Source organism: Microcebus murinus, chromosome 1, assembly GCF_040939455.1.
Source record: "Microcebus murinus isolate Inina chromosome 1, M.murinus_Inina_mat1.0, whole genome shotgun sequence".
NCBI lineage: Eukaryota > Metazoa > Chordata > Mammalia > Primates > Cheirogaleidae > Microcebus > Microcebus murinus.
The window spans coordinates 13,729,280-13,752,395 of NC_134104.1; the positions used below are offsets into that span (position 1 = coordinate 13,729,280).

Here is a 23,116-nt window from a genome sequence, read left to right on the forward strand (position 1 = left end):
AGAAGCAAGTAAACAAAAATAAACATACATACTACTTGGTATAAAGTACAGTCATAATAAAAAGGGGGTTAAATTCATTGGTAATTCAGAGGAAAAAGTAATAACTTATAAATGGGAATATGGGGAAAAGCTTCATGAAGAGGAAGCTTTTAAGCTTGGCCCTCAAGTAGATGAGGGGAACAAAATGTTAGACAAAAAGGTAGGATTTAAGGGGCAATGGCCACATTCAGAACTTTGGCTGAACAGTAAGAAGAAATGCTATTGAAGAGCCCTCTCACATCCTGATTCACTAGACAGAACACTATCTTAGTGGAATGAGAGTGAGATCAGTTCCTGAAGCTCATACCACCACATTCTGCCATGATGGTATGTCTCAACGCTCCAGTGCTAAATGTTAACCGGTATTCAATTTGATGTCTTCACCTACATTTCTTGTAGTCCACTTACCAATACGGAGGGTCATGGTAGCTAAATGAGAAAAAAAATGTTAGCTTGGGTGACATGTTGGGACTCATATTTGACAAAGTCCACCCTGAATGAGTCATCTTTGGAGCTAACATAAAAGCTATTTTGAAGATTCAAAATGGACTTGCATCTTTGTTAATAAGATGTCACCTTCATATATAACTAAACAAAGTGCTAATGAGATGGTATCCTTCAAATTAGCTGAAGCAATGAAATGCAAAGGAGTCTTGAGAAGAAGCCAACACCCAGTTTTCTGAGTATATAATCTCTCTCCAGCAAAGAATTTAATTTTCAGACTCAGCATGTTGGGTCCTTATGACCAACTTCAATTAAAGGTTTTAGTAATATGCCTCATAGTCACTACTGCTCACTCAGGAGCTTCCAAAATGCCCCACCACTCTCTGCCATTGTACATGACTCTAATCCTATAAGCTTTGAAGATGGATTTTGTTTGCCTAGCAGCTACCATAGCAGAACCTGGCTTCTGGACAACTTTCAAGAAACCTGCAATGAAACCACCAGCTGCCAACTGACCGACTATGAACAGAACCTGTTCACAGAAGACAGCTGTGTGCAAAGTACTTGCCTCCCCGGAGTTGTCCAAACAACTTATTCCAATTCCAAGCCCTGTGAAAGGACAACATGCCATTCAGAAAGATCCTCAGTAGTGTTGGAGTGTGTTTCTCAGCCTTGCCCGTCAGAAAAGAGTCAGCAAATGAATTTTGTAGTCCAGAGCTGCCAACCTGAGAGCCACATGGAAAAGTACTGTTCATCTAAGACTTCTGCAGCTAAGAGTTGCCAAGCTCAGGAATGTGAATCCAACCAACGCCAGTCTCAGAGCTCTGAATCCAGTTCCTGTAGACCTTTGGTCAGTGTTGCACCTGAGCCTCGATTCCTGGAATCTTCTTCTAGCACCTATGAACCAACTTGCTGTGTTACTGGTGGTTTGCAATTGCCTAGTAAGTGAAGATTCTGTAGGGGAGAGGGCATATTTTCACTTGGATGATTGATTTTTGAGATATTTAGTAACTCCTATTTGTCTAAATACAAAATATTGTGTGTGTGTTTGTAAGTAAATTAACATGCCTTCTATTACTGTCTCCAACGATATATTTTTTTTTTTTTTTCATTTTTGGGCACTTCTGGTGGAAGCTAGGGAATCATGTTAATTATTTTAGTTGGGAATCATGTTAATTATTTTAGGTTACTAAGACATTATTTGTTATAGAACAGTAAGAATTGTAGCTGAGAATAACATGAATAATTAAAAAGTTACACTTTGGTTACTAGTTATTTTCTATGGAAATATTCAGCATTGAACCTGGCTTATTAGCTAATGTGCTACTATTATCAGAAATCCATAAAATATTGGAGCAAAAATAGACCTACAAGTCCACCTAGTACTATGGATTAGGTAATAGTGGCCATCCACTATTTGATCCACTAAAACACGATACTCTTAAGTTAAATACGAGATTGAATCTATTACCTAAAATGTGCAAGAGAATTTTGAATTTCAATTTAATGGACTTTATAACCATGAGACCTTTGAACTGAATGACCTCAAGTTTAGCATCTTCAATTCATTCTATGCCTGTTACTCTTATTCCTGCGTTCGCCATTTCTAAAGTAATTTTTAAGTTGGGAAAATGTCCTTTGTTTTAAATAAATTTACTTCGTTTGGAATTATAAACTTAATTGTCACACTATTATTTTTATTCAGTACTTTTATGAGTTCTATGTTATGAAGTTTTTTTTTAACCTGATGAAAATTGTATAAATATTTGAAAAGCAAATGCTCCTTGCCATAGTTTTTATAGTATAAGCCAAAATAAAATAACTCATTTGTAACAGTCAATAGAAGACAGGAAACATATTCAATGTGAAGGTCACAAGACCATAGAGTCAGAATATGTGAAATTCATTAATTTTGTTCAGGTAGCTTAGATATTCTGAAGCTTTAGGTGTGCTCTGAAATTGTATTTCTCATTTTTCAGGGCAATGTAAGGTAGTGGTTAAGAGCATAGCTTCTGAAGACAAATTCCCATGGGTTGGAATCTTAGCTTTGCTGAGTGAAGGCTATTTAAATCCAAATGTGTTGCTATGTGCAAATTATTTAACCACTCTAGTCCTCAGTTTCCTCAACTTCAAAATTGAGATGTTAATTATAGGGCCACTGTGAGGCTTAATGAGTTAATAAACTGAAAGTGTGAAGCTTAATGAGTTACTTTGTATGTAGTAGGTGCTCATGCTTGGTAAGATTTAGAAACACAACTAATTCAGAGGCTCAGTATAGAGGAGGTAGCAGGAATTTGTAAATACACCCAGAAATCTATAACAGATAAGGAAAGCTACTCATCCGACAAAAGAGAGATTGGTTGTTTTGTATTTTGGAAAATGCAAGCAGCAGCATCTATAAGGGATGATTAAGAAGCACATGCCCTAGTTGAAGTGGATTGGCAAGTATCTCTGAATCTATGACAAAGATAATGCTATTGATAATTTTTACCAGCCCGTTCTGTGAATGGGTGTGGTGGTAATTCTGTGTGTCAACTGGACTGAGCCATGGGCTGCCCAGACTAAACATTATTTCTGGGCAGGTCTGTGACAGTTTTCTGGATGAAATTAGGATTCATATCAGTGAGCTCAGTGGATTGCCCTCCCCTATGTAAGTGGGAATCATTCAATCCATTAAGGGCCTGAATAAAACAAAAGGCAGAGGAAGGAGAAATCTGCCCCTTTTGGCTTCCTGCCTGCCTGCTTGAGCTGGGACACCCATCTTCCCCTGCCTTTGGGCAGGGATTTATATCATCAGCTCCGCTGGTTCTCAAGTCTTCACAATTGGACTGAAATCATATCACCACCTTTCCTGGGTCTCCAGGTTGAAGACCGCAGAGGCAGCCCATGGGACTTCTTAGCCTCCATGATTGTGTGAGCCAATTCCTCATAATAAACCTCTTCATTCATTCATAGACACACACACACACTCAGACACACACACACACACACACAAACACACACACCCCTTATTGGTTCTGTTCCTTAACCATGACTAATTCAGTGGGCTAGACACAGGTCAACCCAAAGAGGAAGGTTTAAACCTAAAATCTATAAACCACCACCAATCTGAGTGCTCTGCAGAGGGCTGGAATGGAAGGATCCCATCAATGGTAGCAGAGCATGAGGCAGCCACAACAGCAGAGCATCCCGGCAACAAGAGACATTGACATCAATCTTCTGGCCATAGCACTGATGGCAGAAAGACAGCATTGATAGTAATAAAGAGAGACTTCATCTCGTGGCAGCTTCACAGGATTCCAGTTACAGCGAATCATGTGAACATGGATGAAATTCATTCATAATGAATGAGAATTATTACTAAATTGAATTATTTGGAAAGAGCTCAGTTCATCTCGGCTGCTGTTTCTGAAGACAATAAAACACAGACATTTCATGTGCCTTTCAAGTGTATATTCCTGTATTACGTGTAGCTTATTGGGAAAACAGGATTTTGGTGAAGGTATGTTTTGGAGGGCAGGAGAGTGCCAGGAGAGAGGGACAACAGTGTTAAACAAGTTTTACTTTCTAGACCTTAAATCATTCTTTCCAGGTGGAGCTTGGCCACTCCTTTAAGGAGAAGTTAGCTGAAGAAGGGGCCAGTATTTAATGTAACCCAACATGGAACACACGAACTATTTAAAGGGAAAAATTGTGTAGACTTGAGTACAAAAGAGTTTTGATATTGAAACAGGAAATGGTATGATTATGTAAAAAGACCTTGGTAGGAAATTCAGTGTCAGGGGAAGAGCATGAGACTTAGATTATGATGAGACCTTGCTCAATTTCAAATTCTCTCAATTAATAATTGTGTGCCTTGAGACAAATTAACATTTGTGAGACTCATTCCCTTCATTGTAGATAATGAATGGAGATAATAATACCTAATTCATTGGGTGATTGTGACAACTAAATGACATCATTCCAATTAAATGCTTACTGGAGTGTTTGCCACATAATAAGAATGCAATATATGGTAAGTGTCATTTTGTACTGCATCTGATATTTTTCTCTTTGACCCCAACTTCAGCTTATTTTTATGATTGTCTATAATGCATTTTAACTCCAGAGCAGAGACCAAGAAAATCACTCTATTTCATGTAAAAAGCATGTAAACAGTACATGATAAAACCTGGAGATTCTATGCAGTAGTCACTTTCAAACAATATAGAAATAACCCAGTGAGTACATGCTACAGAGCATTCTTCATAGATCAAGGACTGCTTCCTGACAGAGCAGAAAGACTCTGGTAGAATTTCTGCCTTGGTCCCCTAAACTCTTCAAAACTCAGATAGCTTTAACCATATGCTTTTTCTCCTAGAAGTCAAGCATAATGACTATCAAGAACATCTTGCCCATGCAGTACTGTGCCAAGAGCCATAAAATCACTCATATTAATTCAATGCTTATTATTTACAAGACACTTCGTACATATCTTATCATTATCATTTCAAACTCAAATAACTCAATGGTATAAGTACAGTTTTTAATTCCCCTTTTTCCAGTGAGTACAAAGGCACAGATAAGTAAGTTTCCCAGTACAAGCAGTAAATGGTAGAACTAGCATTTTAACCTATAAGTTGGAATTTAAGGCTTGAGTTATAACCCCTGACTATCCTAATTGCATTACCTTTCTAGTCATTAGAGTAGTTTCAAATGTGGGGGAAAATATCTGTGCTATATGGAGGGCCTGCACAAATCATTTGACTGAAAATAATTGGTCTGTTTATACTGTATTGTTGCGATATTAAAGAGAAGCCGACCAGAGAACTAAGTGTAGTAAACTGGATGGCTTATTTATAACTCAGGAATAAATACAAAAGGGAAAATGGGAATGTTTTCATTAGAGTTTGTAAAATATTATGAACTTGAAATATCCTGGAAAATAATAAATATTAACTTCAAATCATGTGAAACTGACTGAATCTAAGTTCCAGATAAAGGGTCTAGGTGATATAGACTCAGACTCCTCCAATCCAAGCTTTATTATCTTAATGTTAGTCATTTCATTTTCCATACCATTTAGTCCCTATTCTTTTTTTTAGTTAAATGATGTTTCTTTTTGAAATTTCGAGTTCATTGTAGATGCTAATGGGATATTACGATACAACTTTATTTCACACTGGGTGAGAATCACTCATACCTTTCTTTAAGCCAAAATATCCTTCCCTAATTCTGCTTCCTGTTTCTACTTTCAGGAATCCAACTTATTCCCTCAGCTTGAAATTGTTTTACCTAGAGAGTTATTCTAGATTCTTCCAGTTGAACTCAAATGATAATTGATTGAAAAAAATAGTTAAGAAAGGAACAGCCAGCACACAACAAAAGCATTATACTTCTTTATACAATTAGTAACTCATTATTTCTGGTTATATCAGAGCTATGGCCTTGATGAGGTATTAAATACACCATAGGCATAGGTACAAATACAGTAAACATCTAAAACTGAACTTTAAAAAAATAAACAAAACTCTTTGTAGTTACATAGTAGCAAGTTATTTGCCTGGCTTTTTGTATAGTTTTCTCCAGCTTTATGGAGACGAACTCACTTAATAGAATTCAAAGAGAATTGTTCCTTGGGGCCCAAAGGCAAAACCAATGTAGTTGCATCAACACACAAGAACAAAGAAATCTCAAGGGTGAATGTCTGAAAATGGTTAAGTCAATGTTTATTCTTCCATTACTCAATATGGTATTGTTTCAAGCACAGGGTCAATGCCTCTTCAAGAATTCAGTAACTACTAATTGACAAAGATAATGAGAAAAGAAGACTGAAAATCGAAGAGAAGGTTAAGAATAGCATCTCTCTTAAAAGTACACTGCCTTGTCACTATTACTTCATGGACTGTTTCATGCTCCTGACTTAAAGTGACTGTGCAAAGTAAAATACATGGAATAAAAAGCTCTCTTCCACTATAAACTATGTCAAAATTTACAGCAAAGTTATTACCTATTGTTCTCTCCACTTTATCATGAGCTACCCTCACTTTGACGCTCTATATGTAAGAAAATCAATCTAATAATGCATTTTGAGATTCTCCCTCTAAACCTCATATTTTATTAAATTAAACTGCAAGAGAGAGTGAAATAAATAAATTCTAAAAATTTTAGCTCATTGACATTCACAAATGCTACCATGTTTTTATTTAACAATCGGATTTGCCATGAACAAAGTAAAACACCCAATGCCACTGAAAGAAATACATCTTTCTGAGAAAAATAGTAACAGGTGTCAGCATAGTTCTTTCGTTTTTCAAGTCTCTATTTGTTCAGCAAGTTGCTTAAAGGGGTCCTGCTCTCCCAGTTTCCCTTCTCCCCGAGGCTGTAGCTGATGGTGGCCTGGTCCCCAGGAGTCTGGTTTAATTTCCTGCAGTGAATGACTTCAGATCAAAGCATTGATCTTGAGAAGGTCCTGGAGGGGCTCCTAATCTAAGGCCAGTGCTCTGGTGCCCTGAGGCTGCAAGTGGAATGCTAGGCAATCAAAAAACAATATTCTACGCTCAGCCACTGAGCTTGCCTCAGAGGACAAATATCAGCCCAAGCTGTGTTTGCTCTGAAAGATGTCTAATCAGAGTTAAGTCTTCCCCATACTTCCATCAGGCATCTGAGTGAAATGTTAATGGCCTATGTTTTTGTGGCAAAGACCAATTGGCCATCTTGCCATGTTTTTTTCCTTAGGCTGCTTCATTGCCATCACAGTTACATTTTCATAGAATCCCAGGTATATCTAAGTGTGTAAGAGATCTTTAGTGAACTGCACTCATATGCAATTGAGCAAATACACCTGCTGAGATTCAGTGATTTATTCAAGTTCATCCAGCTCATTACCAGCAGAATCAGGGATAGAACTCAGCCTTGTAACTCTCATTCCAGTTACCCATTCCAGTGACTATGCTCAAAGTGTCCCTCATGCAAAGTTTATTAAAAATATTTAAATGTACTAAGCACAATAGTTTTTAGTGAGCCCTGTATGTACATTAAAGACCACACATAATACATATATAAACCTTTATTAAGTCATAAACATGGCCTATCTTAAGTTAATACCTATCATAAACAGGTATAATAAACTTTTATCTGTCCACAGAATTTTAAGGAACTTTTAATAAAGATTGGAATATTTTTCTTTAAATGCATGGTTTGTTGAATGGTAAATAAGCTCATAGGTTCCTTGTGTTAGAGATTCAATAAGTACTTTTTCATAGCAATAAGTAGCCGTCTTCCCTAATATCTAAATAATTGAGTTATGTTCATAATCATTTTTGAAACAATGAGTTAGCATAAAGGCTGCACTGCATCACTGGATGCCAAAAACCATTACAAAAAAAAAATTATAGAAGCCACAGCTTCCAGAAGGGGAAAAAGTAAGTATGGGTGCTTTACTTAGAATCTAAACTAAGGTCATCTTGTCTTTCAATAATTGCTCAGCTGAAAACTATAGCTGTCATTCCCTCAGGGGTTATTACCTTGGTTTCTGTCATCTCCTCTCATAACCTCTTTTTCTCTGTGACCCTCAACGATATCCTTTCCTAAGCCTATAGCAGCCATGGCAGAACCTGGTTCCTGAACGACTGCCAAGAAACCGAAGAGGAGCCACCATTTGCCAACCAGCATGCCGTGTACTCAGGTCTTGTGAAACCACTGCCGACACCCCATCTGCTTGTGATGTGTCCAGAGTTTGCCACACAATCATCCTCTGCCTTTTTCTTCCTATGTCTTTAGTTCCTTCCACCCACTAATCTGCACTCAAAACTTTGGGCCACATGGACAGCAAAAGCTGCCCCGGGGTACACATGTCTCATGGCTGGTTCTTTGTCTCATTCATGGTTAGGCTTTTGCGGCTGCTGACCCCTAGTGGAATGCCTTTGCTTAGTAACAAACGACCTATATATTCAAAAGCTTTTGCCCCCGATTTCTATATATTATACCCTGAGGTATTCTGAGTAATCCCCTGTAATAACCAATTTCTAAATAAAGTATCCAAACATTTCTAACTAGCATAGTGGAAGGGGGTGAGTAGCTTCATAGAAGATCATGTTATATGGCTGGATTGCTTTAACGAAAAATCTGGTAGACCCATTTATTGCTCTGCCAGTCAGCCTTACGGCTGTTTATTAATTAAACCATTATTCTATTTGTTTCTTTTATCAGCTTTTTCTTTTAATGCCTTGTAAGCTTTTAAGATGTGCTTTCAATATGACATCAAGTTGCTTTCTTTAACTTCTAATAGCTTCAATTAATCTCTACTACTTATTGCTGCATACAGTACCACCAATATTTAAATATTAGTATGATTATTGTAGTTCTACTAAAATTTCTGCGTCTTATTAAATCATCGTCAAAGCAATAGAGTTGGTGGTGATGACATTGCAGTGCCACAATTTCAACTAGAAAACAGAAATCTGTGAAAGGGGCATTGAGAACTATGAAAAGTCAGATATTTTAGCCTATTTATATGCCAACAAGTTAACTTATCAGAGTTTCATGAATGCTGGCAGAAGACATGAGAAGCCTAGGTCAGAGACAAAGACCTTTATTATTCATGGCAATAGCAGAAGCCAGTGTGAGCATTTGTACCAGTTCCCTGAGCTCCAGTTCCCCCAGGGCCAAGTGACACCTGCATAAGGTGCTGAGGTATAAGTTGCTTTACGGTAGAGGAACTCTGAGCTAGGACACCTGGGTCTTAGATATGATAATAGATAGTAAGCATGCTTGGCATTTGCCCTGGAAGTACTATATCTGTTTTCCAAGGCTGTTCACTATACAAACATGCTTAAAACAATAAATCAAAACAAAAGGAACCAATGAGTCTGTTCTCAAGACATGCAGAAATGAAAGAGACCCATGGGAATTTTTTTTCCCAAAAAAATACCCAATGAAAAACAAATGAACAATCCTTGTCTTTATACTGCAGTTTCTGGGGAATTTTCCTATGAGTGTGATATTGTGCTGACCATTCTGATTAGTCTGACCTACAGAGATTGCAACCACATCTATTCAGTATGTCTCAGACAGCATTCAGGTAAGGTCACTATTAACAGGACTCTAAGCAGCATTCAGGTGGAGGCGTCCCCCTGCCACCAGAGCTCCAATCAGCAAAATCATCAATCACAGTGACTTGTAGCTCACAGAGGCCATGAAGGTACTAGCACTTCTGCACATAATGCTCTTGACAATCAGGAGACTCCTCTTTGGGATTTATGGAATAGGGAACTATAGGCATTTAACATGTACAACAGCAAAAGTCCAGTTGACCCTTCACATCTGTGCCCTCAGCATCTGGGAATTCAACCAACCACAGATTGAAAACATTTTTCATTTTTTCCATATTCAGGGCACCATGTGGATAGTTGCATATGTATTGAACATGTACAGACATTTTCCTCTTCATTATTGACTTAAAAAAATGCAATATAACAACTATTTACAGAACATTTACATTGTATTATAAGTAATCTAGGGATGATTTAAAGCATGTGGGAGGATGTGCACAGGTTGTATGCAAATACTACACCATTGTATACAAGGGACTTGAGCATCGTGGGTTTGGCATCTGTGGGGACCCTAGAACCAATCCCCCAGGGACACTGAGGTGAGGAACGACCCCACATTAAATTGGCTCTAAGGCCCTCACCCACAAGGTCACATTATCTTCCCTTCCCCACTGTGATCTCTTAGCTGGATCCAAGCATTCCCCTTTCCCCTCCACAGCCTGAGTAGAATGGTAACTTGGGCACCTGCATCTAAAAAAGCTATAAAAATTTAAGTCCCCTTTTTTCCCCCAAAGTTTCCCAACATATTTGAATGAGTGCATACAGCCTCAGTCTCCCTTGCAGAAACATGGTAATCGGTCCTACCCTGAATCATCTTTTTCCTCAAAGTGACTGAAGTCAGGGTAGAGAGGCAGGAAGAGATCAGCAGGTGTGTGTGTGGGGAGAGAGAGAGAGAGAGAGAGAGAGAGAGAGAGAGAGAGAGAGAGAGAGAGAGAGGAGACTGCCACCAGAAAGCCAATGGTGCCTTTACTTTCTGTGCAGGGCAGCAAGACATCTGCTTGGGGCTCAGCAAAACAAAATTCTAATTTTTTAGTCCGCCCAAAGTCCTATGTTAAGCAGTAACATAATCATTATTGGCGCCATTTATTTAAGCCTTGGAACTACTTGGACTCAACAGTCACAAACACGTTGCTTTCCTTTTGTGGCCACAAAGTTTGTGCCTTTTGGCTATGTGAGACTTGAGACATATTTTTTTAATATGGAGCATCTACTATTCCCTTATGATGATAACACCTCATTTTTAGTCACACAGTTTCAATATAAGGGGTAGAAAACTTTTCCAATGTGGTGGGGCTGAATGCAAGAATTTATCTAGAAGTTTTGGAATCAGTTTCTCATTCTCATTCCACAAATGGTTCATCTTCTGTGGCATAGTACACCCAATCCAAGGCACTCAGTGCCTCATCTATGGTGTCCCACAGGAGTTTGGCTATCTCAGGGCAATTTCCCTAAGAGAACCAAAGCCTCCTTATAGCAGCCAGAACCCACTGTAAAAACTAACTTTTTATCATCATGGATAAAAATGTAGATAAAGTTGTTAGGCTGCAGGAGGAGCTGAGCCCAGAGATGGACCAACTGTTCCCATTCTTCCTTCATAGGAAAGAGCACCCCACTTCCTTATCCCCCAAGAGAACCAGCCAAACTTCTAACAATTTAACTAGTTCTGTTCATAGCTATAGTGGATTTTCTCCCAATTTAAGGTCAGTGTTGCTGCACATTTCAATAACTCCTGTGTGAAAAATGATGGAACCTCTGCCCACCCAGATGATTTTTTATATTAATTATTTACACAGTGCAAAACTTGAGGCTGACTGCCAGGTTAGAGTTCCCCCGCCCAAATCAAGGCACTGTTGAACCAACTGTCTTTGAATCTACTTCAAATCAGTTTTCCATCACTTCCACAATTCCATTTTATCAACAGAAAATAAGGCAGAGAATTATATATCACCCCATTAAGCATACAATTTGGTTATCATTTTCACTACTGATTCCAATCAACTTCCCTCAAATTCCATTAATTAGTCTGTGAGGTTCTCCTTTTCCTTATTCCAAAAAAGCCATGTGTCTGTCAGCCTTCTGTTTTTGTCACCCAGAGGAAAGATGAGAAGGTTTGTGAGTGTGTGTGGAAAGGGAGCAGATGGCTGCATAATTGATCCAGAGTGGTCAAAGTGAGTACAGCATTCTTGTGACTGCTTAAGGCATTTAAACCATTCTCTCTCCCTCTTTTTTTTGTGGCTGAAAATTCATTAAATTTCCCATAGAAGAAAACCAGCTACTTATTTCTGGTTTGAATATTAAGCCTGGCAACACTTCATTAATTGTTCTAATGTATTGATTTCCAAGCAAATACATAAAAAAAAAAAAAAAAGCCAGCAAGACAAACAGGGTAGACAAACTAGGGTAGTGGACCAATGCTCTATAATACCCATGGCAGCTCTAGTTTGAGCCTTTGTTTTTCATTTCTTTGATCTTATGCATGACCATTAAAGAAAGCCTGAACTCAGTTCATTCATGTCAAACCTAATGTTAAAATGACAGATATTGGATGATTATTATGAAATTTACTACTTTATTTTTGATAAAATTAGTTCCTCAATAGTCTAAGAGATGTTTCATATCACATTCAAGGTTCCTACTGAATTAGGATTTTATTTTTTAGGTTAAAGGGTCATTTGCTACATAATACAATATCCATAGGCAGGATTTTCAGACAGGAAAGTGTTCTCCATTGTGTTCAAAATGGTCCTATGTTCCTCTGGAGAAGGACTCTTGGCGAGATAAAGCAGTTGAGAGTTGAACAGATCTCCTTTTCCTACTTCTAACATGAAAAAATGCAGCTACTATTTATAATAACCAACTCCCAGGTTTTCAGAGAATTCTATCACAAATAAATTTCCTTGAATTTAAAATAAGACCATATCTAGAGATATTAGTCAAGAAAGAGATGATAAGTTTTTGAACATAAGAAAACTTGCAGAAAAAAAAAATTCTCATCAATGCAGAAAAAACTATTTAATCAGAACGTGGGAATTGCCTGTGACAAAAATCAGGATAAAGACTTGAATCACATAAATGCCAGTCTCTGAGTTGAAGAAGAGTGATTATTTACCTTTTTAAAGTGTTATTAAATAATACTTCAGTGTAAGCAAATGTTTTAGCCAATTCAGAGTTTTCATTTGTTCTGAGTGCTATTCTATTTGGCAGGATAAAAGTTTGTTAGGCCCAAACATTCAGAGATCACCTACTGATTGTAGCGTGACTGTTGAGTTGTCAACAAGTATTGTTATTTTGATCTCATGCTCTATTAAAAAAAAAAAACTAGAAAACTTTCTATACTTTAAAATGATATTTCATATTGTAAAGTCTCTCCTTAAAGTACCCGTGTGTCTAGAGAGCCTGGAGTATAAAGAGTCCAGGAGATGTGCTTTAATGTGCAGGGAAATAACTAAGCCAAGCATCCTCTGTGACCTGCAAAGTGAACTGCATTCTTTCCCTGGCTGTGAAGTATGCTAAGTGGGAAAATCCAAGACGTTGGTGACAAGCAATATAATAGGCCTATGCCTCACTCTTTTTAGGTTTATAGTAAATCTTTGTTTTCATAATAAAAAGGTCTCATTGTCCCAAAGACAATAATAGGTTCTAATGAATAGAACTAAGGCCCAAAAGAACTGAAGATATACATCTACATCTAAATGAATACATTAGAAACAAACAGAAAATGTTACTGAAATTAAGTAAATGTTGCAAATTAAATTGCAAACTTTGCAAATTTCTAATCAATTTTCCTCAATAGCCTTTTTCCATCATATATTTTGATTTGCATGCAAGTCTTCATTCTGATGTGAAGAATACTTGAGATAAAGAGAAAATAAAATGCATGAACTTAATAGAGGAAAACAATGACTAAGGCCATTTTTATTCATCACTTGGATAAATATGTCTGAGTAAAAATATCTGAGATAAAACACCCAAAACACAATCCATAAAGTAAAAATTGATAAAGTGTACTTCATCAACATTAAAAATACTGCTATTCAATTTATTGAAACCTTAAAATCTGTACCCCCATAATATGCCGAAAAAAAAAATACTGCTATTCAAAACTCACTATTGCATGTATAAAAGACACAGATACAGCCTGGTAGAAAATATTTAAAATCATATCTAATAAAGGAGCTGTATTTAAAATATGTAAAGAACTCTCCATACTCAACAATAAGAAAGCAAACAACCAAATAAAAACATGGAAAAAATCTTGAACAGGACCTTCCCTAAAAAAGATATCAAGAAAACAAAAATAAATAAATGAGACTTAATTAAACTAAAAAATTTCTGCACAGCAAAAGAAATAGTCAACAGAGAAAGTAAATAACTTAGAGAATGGGAGAAAATCATTGCAAACTATACATTTGACAAAGAACTAATATTCAGAATCAACAAGGAACTCAAACAGCAACAACAAAAACAATCTCATTAAAGAGTGAGCAAAAGACATGAACAGATATTTCTCAAAGAAGATATACAAACTGCCAACGAACATATGAAAAAATATTCAGCGTCACTAATTGTCAGGGAAATGCAAATTAAAACCACAATGAGATACCATATTACTCCTGTCAGAAAGTTCACTATTAAAAAGTCAAAAAATAATATATCTCAGCACAGTGAAAAGAAAACATTTATACATTGTTGTTGGGAATTTAAATTAGTACAACTTCTATGGAAAACAGTATGGAGATTCCTCAACGAACTAAAAATAGACATGCCATTCAATCCAGCAATCCCACTACTGGGTATCTATCCAAAGGAAAAGAAATCATTATATGAAAAAGTCACTTGTACATGTATGTTTATTGCTGCACAATTCACAATTGCAAAGAAATGGAATCAACCTATGTGCCCATTAACTGATGAGTGAATAAAGAAAATGTGTTTTATATATACCATGGAATACTATTCAGCCATAAAAAAGAATGAAATAATGTCTTTTGTAGCAACTTGGATGAAACTGGAGGCTATTAGCCTAAGTGAAGTATCTCAGGAATGGAAAAACAAATACTGCATGTACTCACTTATAAATGGGAACTAAATGATGGGTATACATAATCATATGTAATGGTATAATGAACTTTGAAGACTCAAGTGGAGAGGTAGAAGTGGATCAAGGGATTAAAAATTATCTATAATGTACAACGTACACTATTTGGGTGATAGGTACACTAAAAGCTCCGACTTTCCCACTACACAATTAATCAATTTAATAAAAAGACAAAGATAAGTGTTGACACGGATGTGGTGAAAAGGGAACCGCTGTATACTATTAGTGAGAATGTAAGTTTGTATACCCGTTGTGGAAAACAGTACGAAGATTCCTTAAAAATTAAAAATAGAGGCCAGTCGTGGTGGCTCACGCCTTTAATCCTGGCACTCTGGAAGGCTAAGCCAGGAGGATTGCTTGAGGCCAGGAGTTTGAGACCAACTTGAACAGGACTGAGAACTCATATCCACAAAAAGTAGAAAAAGTTAACCAGGCATGGTGGTGCACTCCTATAGTCCCAGCTCCTTAGGAGACTGAGGCAGGAGGATTGCTTGAGCCCAGAAGTTTGAAGTTGCAGTGAGCTATGATGATACCATTGCACTCTAGCCCAGGTGACACAGCAAGATTCTGTCTCAAAAAAAAAAAAAAAAAAAAAAAATTAAAAATAAAACTGCTATATGACCCAGCTATCCCATTTTGGGGCATATATACAAAGGAAATGAAATCAGAAAATCAAAGAAATATCTGCATTCTCATATACTTTACAGCATTATTCACAAAACTGAAGATGTGGAAACAAGGTATATGTCCATCAATGAATGAGCAGATAAAGAAATGGTAGGTATTATTCAGCCTTATGAAAGAAGAAAATCCTGTCACTTGTGACAACATGCATGAACCTGGAGAACACTAGGATAAGTGAAATAAGTCGGACACAGAAAGACAAATAGTAAATGAAATCACTTACATGTGGAATCAAAAAAAGTCACTCTCATAGAAGCAGAGACTAGAAGCAAGGCTTACAGGAGCTGGAAGTTGAGGAAAACAGGGAAATACTGGTCAAAGGGTATAGAGTTTTGGTCATGCAGGATGAGCGAGTGTTGGAGATCTACTATGGAGCATATAACTGTAGTTAATAGTACTAAATTGCATATTTGAAATTTGCTAAGACAATAAATCTTAAATATTTTAACACACGAAAAAGAAATAAACAAATGGTAACTGTGTGAGGTGATGGAAATATTAATTAGCTTGATAATGGTAATGATTTCACAATGTATACGTATATCAAAATATCACATCATATACTTCAAATATATATAATTTTATTTGTCATTTTTATCTCAAAACTCTAGGGGAAATTAAAAATAAAATCTTTCACATTAAAAAATATAAGTATATAGGCAAGGATAGGAAATATAAAAAAATCTCGTAAAAATGAAGGGGACACAATTCAAGAGCTTAACTATAAATAGTGGAAGGAATACCTCCAACTTCAGTGTCTTTCATGCAGGTATGAAAGGATGTGTTCATTAACACAAAACAGTTTTTGGAAATCATCTGGGGAAGGTTTTGCATATGAATGAAGAGAAAATAAGAGAGCAAATATTGTTCAAATTGTATATATAGTTTTCACACTAAAGGATGCTATAATATCGTGAAAATTTAGTTGAAAGTAGACAGCCTGTTTTTACCCAGAACTCTACATTGTTGGTCAAAGAATTATTTAATCCTTCGAATTAATTATAATTTGGTTATTTTACACATGGCATCCAATAGGGGGTGCTACACTTTTGTCCCTATTATATTATAGTAGGCTATTATAAACTAACTCCAGATAATTGATTATCTTCTTTAAGCTAAGCTAAAATGAATATTAATCCAAAATATTAGAAAGGACAAGATTAAAAACTTGACAAAGGATTTGAAGTACCCCTGAACTTCGTTCTATCCTCATGTTCTATATATTTCTTGGAAGTTGACTTTTCCAGATGAAAATAGATAATGAAAAACTGTATCAAAGAGATTATTGACTTAACTAGGTAAAGGCAAATTTTTATTTGATAAAGAAAAACAAAGTTATATTTTGTGATGGCTGTGATACTGGTCAGTACATTATTTATTAATAATAGACTAGGTTTCCTCACAGGTCTTGAGAATAATGATCATACCTACTCAAATAGAAATGTTGTAAGGATTAAGTAATCTAAATAGTGTAAGACAAGTACAACGGTATCTGATATACGATAAAGGCTCAGTAAATAGTAGCTAATAAGAGCTCTGTAATAGTTGGAAAATAAGACACATAAAGAATATTTTGTGTGCAAAGAAAATGTGTGTGAGAGAGTGTATGCGCATGAGAGAGACCAAGAAAGCAAGAGAGAGAGAGCCCTGAAGTCCATAAGAAAGAATTAGGTGGTGATAATCATACAAATCTAAAAGCTGCACAGATGTAGGTTGGCAGAAATGGTCTGTAAAGTATTTACAAAGAAGGAGCTAATTTACCTGAGGTCTGAATGATAGATAAAATTTAGAAATTATTCCAAACAAGAGAAAGAGTGGGTAAGTGAGGAGATGATGTGGAAAAAGAATGGATCAGGTGTAACTGGAAACATGAATAGGCAACCCAAAAGGGTGGAAGAGAACCTTTATTAGGAAGCAGAGGAGGACCAGCCAAGTGTTTGAACAATTCTCTGTGAACAAAGTTCCAGATTTTTAGTAAGAGTCATATGATGAAATTAATTTCAGGAGTATTAATCTAAATACAGTGTTCAGACAAAATAGAAGACAATAGAGATGGGCAAAGATCTCCATGTGTGCATAGAACATATACAGTACATATCCATCAATCCATCCATCCATCTTCACAAGTATACTGAGGTACTAATGTAAAGGTATTGGACTCTTGCTTATTTCAGAGGAGAGCAGACACAAAGAGCACCAACACATAATTTGATAAGCGTTCAGCTAAACCTAGCTGTACCTATTACTAACATCATTCAGCTGATGCAGCCAGGATTGCACAAGAAGACTCTAGCAGCTGTGTTCAAAGAGCACTAGATGATGAGGGCCTGGGGATAAGAGTTGGGGTGAGTGCTGGAGGAGGGAGGTCCTCAAACACATCAGGTACAAATCATCAAAGAGTCATAGCCTCTGGCCTAAAATACTGAGATAAATTCAACATGTTAGTACAGAACCTCAGAGACGATATCATTTTATTTTTACATTTTTACTGCTTGTAGTAAAATAGTCCTGCATTGCCTCATAGAGAAACCAAACTTCTATTGCAGAGATTCTATTCCTCCTGGACAGAAGGAGACATGATAAGTGCGGACATGTCCATCCAACAAGAAAATAGAAGTGGTGTGATTTAAATTGACATTTTAGCTAAAAGGAATTGGAACTTAGAGCCAGCAGATAATTTAAATTCCCATTAAAATAGCCACTGGAGCCACTGAATATGTCAATATGCAAAAAAATACAGTGGGACAGTTAGAACTAATGACCATCATACATTTTTAAACAATTTTTATCAGAAATATATATCCACAAATAGCCTTTAAGGTACTCAAATGCAGGAAAATTATACCTTTATCCTGATGCTATGGTCTATGTGAAGCAGTTTAGAAGCTCTTTTTTATTTTTTTGTGAAATTGACTTCAGAGTCAAATTAGAAAGCAAAATAAATTCATGTCTTAATCACTGTATCTTATATTTTTGTAACCTAGAACTGTATTTCTCAGTTAGAATATGAGTAGCCATGCAATACATACGCTTGTAATATTCATGAAAAATATCATGTTGTCCCACTTTCTTTAAAGGGTCTGTTTATTTGTTTTTGTTCACAGTAAGATGCACAATTTTAACTGAGTCTAACTTCATTATCTATATTTAAGGACACCTTAAGTATAAACCAAGTTTCAGCTTGACTCAGCTTATTTATTTATTTAAATGAATAAAGTAAACACATTTTTTGAATAAAAATATTTTGGTAGGAAGTCCATATCCACTAGGATTCTGAAATAAAGCAAAGCTAAAATTTGGAAAATAAATTCTGAAATAAAGCAAAACATACTGAAATTTTCCATTTGACAGTAGCTTAAACTCTTTCTACCATACAGTTTATAAAGATTTTCCCTTTCTTTTGCAACACACTTGCCTCTAAGTTGCTTACTTTGAGCAGTTTCCAAAAAGAATAGAATTTCCCTTCAAAGAGAGATGTTTTGCCATTGTTACAAAAATGTCTGCTACAACTTTTAAAGATAATTCCAAGAGAAGAATTTTAAGAATGTATGGGCAATGGTGATTATAATTGGAATAAGTACATAGTCGTCAAAAGTGTGTGTTTTGGTTGGATAATTTAAGAAGGGGAGCGCCTATTAAAATTCAGTCACACTGGTTTATAGATATACTTAATCAATGGAAAGCATTGCAATGAAAATCCAGTTTTATGGGAGGTGGGAACACCACTTCCTGGGCTATAATAAAGTTCTGATGCAGCTTCATACAATAAGGAGGAAGAGTCTGTATACACAACCAGCACCTGTAGGGATATATAAAGGGTGCAGCCCAATGAGGGGCAGAGTGAAACTCTGCTTCTTCCTCTCAACCACAGGCTGCTCTCAAAACCTCACTATGTCTTGCCCCAACTACTACTCAGGAAACTGCAGCTCAGGAGCCCTCAGAAACTCCTGCCATATTCCTCCCACCTCCTCTATTGCTGTCTACTCCACCAATGTGAGCTGTGGAGATGCCCTCTACTTACCTGGTAGCTGTCAAGACTGCACCTGGCTCACAGACAACTGCCAGGAGACCTGCGGGGAACCAACCAGCTGCCAGCCGGCCAACCTTGAAACCTCTTGCTGTTCTTCCTCTGCCTACTACGTGCCCAGACCCTGCCAAGGAACCAGTTTTCTTCCTGCTTCTTCCTTCATCTCCAGCTCCTACCTCCCAGGATCCTGTAGCCCTCTAAACTTTACATCCAGCAGCTGCCGTCCACTGATCCCCCTGCTCAGTAGTGGCCAGTTCCTAGGAGGCTACGTGCCCAGTTGCTATCGCCCCCTAACCTGCTTGTCCAACAGCTGGAGACCCCTGAGCCTTGCCACCTGTGGATACCCACCCTTGGGTTGCTTGGCCTACAGACCTCAAGCACTTCAGATTGTGACCAGCAGCCTCAGACCCCTGGGGCCTCTGTCCGGTGGTTGCCAGCCTCTGAGCCCTGTGTTCAGCACTTGTCGTCCATCTTGCTTTGCACAAGGATGCCAGTAGCTTCCTTGTTCAAGTGAAAGAAATCACACTGAGGATCCAGGACAAAAATTTCAACTCCATGGACTTTGCGTCTTTCCTAGTAGCTTTCCTTTTGCTTTTTCTTGTTTTTGTTGTCTCTGATCTAATGCAAACTCCTCCTTTAGCATTTCATGACTCGTTTTCATCTTTCCTTGACATAAGGCAGTAGTGTACGATGCTATTCAATATTGCTCTAGTTTGGGAAGAATGTATTCGACTCATGCAATAATAAATGAGATTGAGAATTAAGAATCTGGTTCATTATGGTTTTATTTCATTACTCCATTTTGACACAGAAATGGTCAACCTCAACTGCTTAAAAAATAAGTGGCAATGGCCGGGCGCGGTGGCTCACGCCTGTAATCCTAGCTCTCTGGGAGGCCGAGGCGGGCGGATTGCTCGAGGTCAGGAGTTCGAAACCAGCCTGAGCAAGAGCGAGACCCCGTCTCTACTATAAATAGAAAGAAATTAATTGGCCAACTAATATATACAAAAAATTAGCCGGGCATGGTGGCACATGCCTGTAGTCCCAGCTACTTGGGAGGCTGAGGCAGGAGGATCCCTTGAGCCCAGGAGTTTGAGGTTGCTGTGAGCTAGGCTGACGCCACGGCACTCACTCTAGCCTGGGCAACAAAGCAAGACTCTGTCTCAAAAAAAAAAAAAAAAAAAAAAATAAGTGGCAAGGACAGGTGATAGCTCAACTGTATGTTCTCACCTGGTAGTAGGGGAATTGTTTATTCCTCAAGCTGCTTTTTAAACTTCTCACCCTGTGTACTTAAAAGACCCAAAAAGTCCTTTTTGGAAGTTACTTTCAAAAGCCAAGGTTAGGAATGATTTCTTTTACCTCTATCTTCCAGTGAACACACTTCCACTAGAATGTTCTTTCTAATCGCAAACCTAACCAAGCTTCCGCTTAAGCCTTTCATGGCTTCCAATGATCTATTCCCATGAGATAAAAATCCAAACCCCTTAGCATGATATCTGGTTTCTTTGGTTGTTTTTCTCCCTCCTACCACTTTGGCTTCATCTCTTTCTGCTCAATATTGCAAACGCTAAGGTCCTATAATCCTCACTTACACGTAGGTCCCCAAACATTTGCTTTTCACAAACATCTATCCTATTGGATACGTTATAATCAAGATCAGGGTGTCCTTTGGCTCTATCTTGAAAACCGGTACACACTTTTTAAAACACAGCCCAAGTTTCATTTATTAACCTGTTGATTTATTCAGCAAAAAAAAAAAAAATGTATTACTTGCTAACTATGTGCTGAGCCATGACATGCCAGGCACAAGAGACATGCAGATAAACAAGACAGTCCTGAACTATCACAGAGTTTACCAGAAGTCATGTGTTATGGAACATATCTCAACTAAAGATATTTTTTTTTCTCTACTCAACATAAAATGTTTGGGGGTTATATATTTCACAAATTAAAATGAAACTAAGTTGTAAAGACAGGAATGTTTACCCTTCTGAGGAACTGGGGTATCTAGGGTGTATGTTGGGGTGCAGGAAAGGCAGTGCTTGCCAGGAGCCAAGGAGCAGCCTTTTCCCTTTGGAAGAGATATTTGCCTCTAGTTCTGTCCCCATCCTGCCCTGTGGACGTCCTGATGCGGAAGCAGAATAGAAGCTCCTCTTATCATCATGATCACGCTGCTGTTCCAAAATTCATTCCAGTTCATTCTTTTGCCTTATTTGCCAGACTCTCCTGGATATTCCAAGTTTTTGACATCTGTACCCCTCATTCTCTGAAAACTTTCCAGGCCCTCTCCTTGCCTTTTACACTAATCATACCTTGGCTCACACTGCCTTTTATCTCAGACGTACATCTGTTGTTAATCTTGCCAGACTGTTTATTTTTAACAGCATTTAAAAATGAGGTTTTGGTTGAAATATAACACACATACAGATTTCTGCCTAAGCCAGTAATCCACAGATACAGTCATTGCTTTGACTTCTCACCCATATATTAGGTTTGCCTGTTCTAGAAATTTAAAATGGACTTTATAATGTTGATACCCATTTTTCTCTGTCTTCTTTTACTAAATATTATGTTTGTGACATTTTCCCATCTTGTTTGGTGTACCAGTAGTCTGTTTATTTTCCTTGATGTATAATATTCAAGGTATGAAAACACCAAAATTTATTTATTCATTTTTTTGTGGATTAACATTTGGGTTATTTCAAATTGTAATCTATTAAAAATAATGTGTAGAGTATTCTTTTATGCTTATACTATATTTTGATACACATATGGAAATAGTTCTATTGTGCAACATATTTAGGAGTGGAATTAAGTTATATGAATATACTTTCAGCTCTATTTTATGCCTTGAGAAAGTTATACACTGCAGTTATGCCAATATTGACTTCTACTCTGAGGGTATGAGAATTCCAGTTGTTTTACATACTCACCAAAACCTAAAATTGTCAGTATTTTTAGATAAAACCTGTTCTATTCACTATGTAATTGTAACAAGTATTGTATTTATTTTTAATTTACCTTATGACTCTTTGGACTGAGCACTTTTTTTAATGTTTCTTGGCCATTTAGATATCCTTATTTGTGAAGTAACACATTACTTTGTGAAGTAATGCCCTTTTTCTATGTTTTTGATTGGTTTGTCTGTCTTTAGGATTGAGAGTTCTTTATGTAGTCTAGATATTAAGTTTTTGTTGATGATATATATTTTGAATAACTTCTTCCATACCATTCCATGTCTTTTTACCCCTTTCATGGTGTATTTAGATAAATAGAAATTAGTTCAATTTATTAATATTTTATTCATCCTTAGTATTTTTTCTTGTCCTTTTAAAGAAATCTGTGTTTACCCCAAGTTAACAAAGATGTTAACTTCAGAAACATTTTTGTTTTACTTTCAACATTTAAATATAGCGTCAATTTAAAATTAACGTGTGTGTGTGTGTGTGTGTGTGGTGTGTGAGGAAGGGATGAAAATTCCAGTTTAACCAGCATTTTCTCTTAAAAAACCCTCCTTCCCCACTCTTCTGCAGCTTAGTATCATCTTTATATTGTGTGTCTATTTCTAGGTTCTATTCTCTTCTGTTGATTATTTGTCTATCCTTACATTACTAGCATGCTTTATTTTAATTATTTTTTATGTAATTTGAGCCCTTTTGACAGTACATGACTGAGATCTCTGTAAATATTTATTAATTTGGATCACAGTTAATTATGTTTTGATTGGGTGGT

The 23,116-nt window shown here is 36.9% G+C and overlaps 2 protein-coding genes across 2 annotated transcripts; both read left to right on the top strand.

Annotated features, from left to right (window-relative positions):
- The first annotated feature begins 811 nt into the window (after positions 1-811).
- On the top strand, positions 812-1,432 carry KRTAP27-1 (keratin associated protein 27-1). Its single transcript, XM_012780872.2, has one exon. The coding sequence runs from the start codon at positions 812-814 to the stop codon at positions 1,430-1,432; it is 621 nt and encodes a 206-aa protein (XP_012636326.2).
- A 17,816-nt stretch (positions 1,433-19,248) lies between these two features.
- On the top strand, positions 19,249-19,932 carry KRTAP26-1 (keratin associated protein 26-1). The gene has a single exon (XM_076004944.1). The coding sequence runs from the start codon at positions 19,249-19,251 to the stop codon at positions 19,879-19,881; it is 633 nt and encodes a 210-aa protein (XP_075861059.1). The 3' UTR covers positions 19,882-19,932.
- Positions 19,933-23,116: the final 3,184 nt, after the last annotated feature.

Coding starts and splice junctions, on each gene's coding strand:
- KRTAP26-1 (XM_076004944.1), top strand. CDS start 19,249: ATGTCTTGCCCCAACTACTACTCAGGAAACTGCAGCTCAGGAGCCCTC.
- KRTAP27-1 (XM_012780872.2), top strand. CDS start 812: ATGCCTCATAGTCACTACTGCTCACTCAGGAGCTTCCAAAATGCCCCA.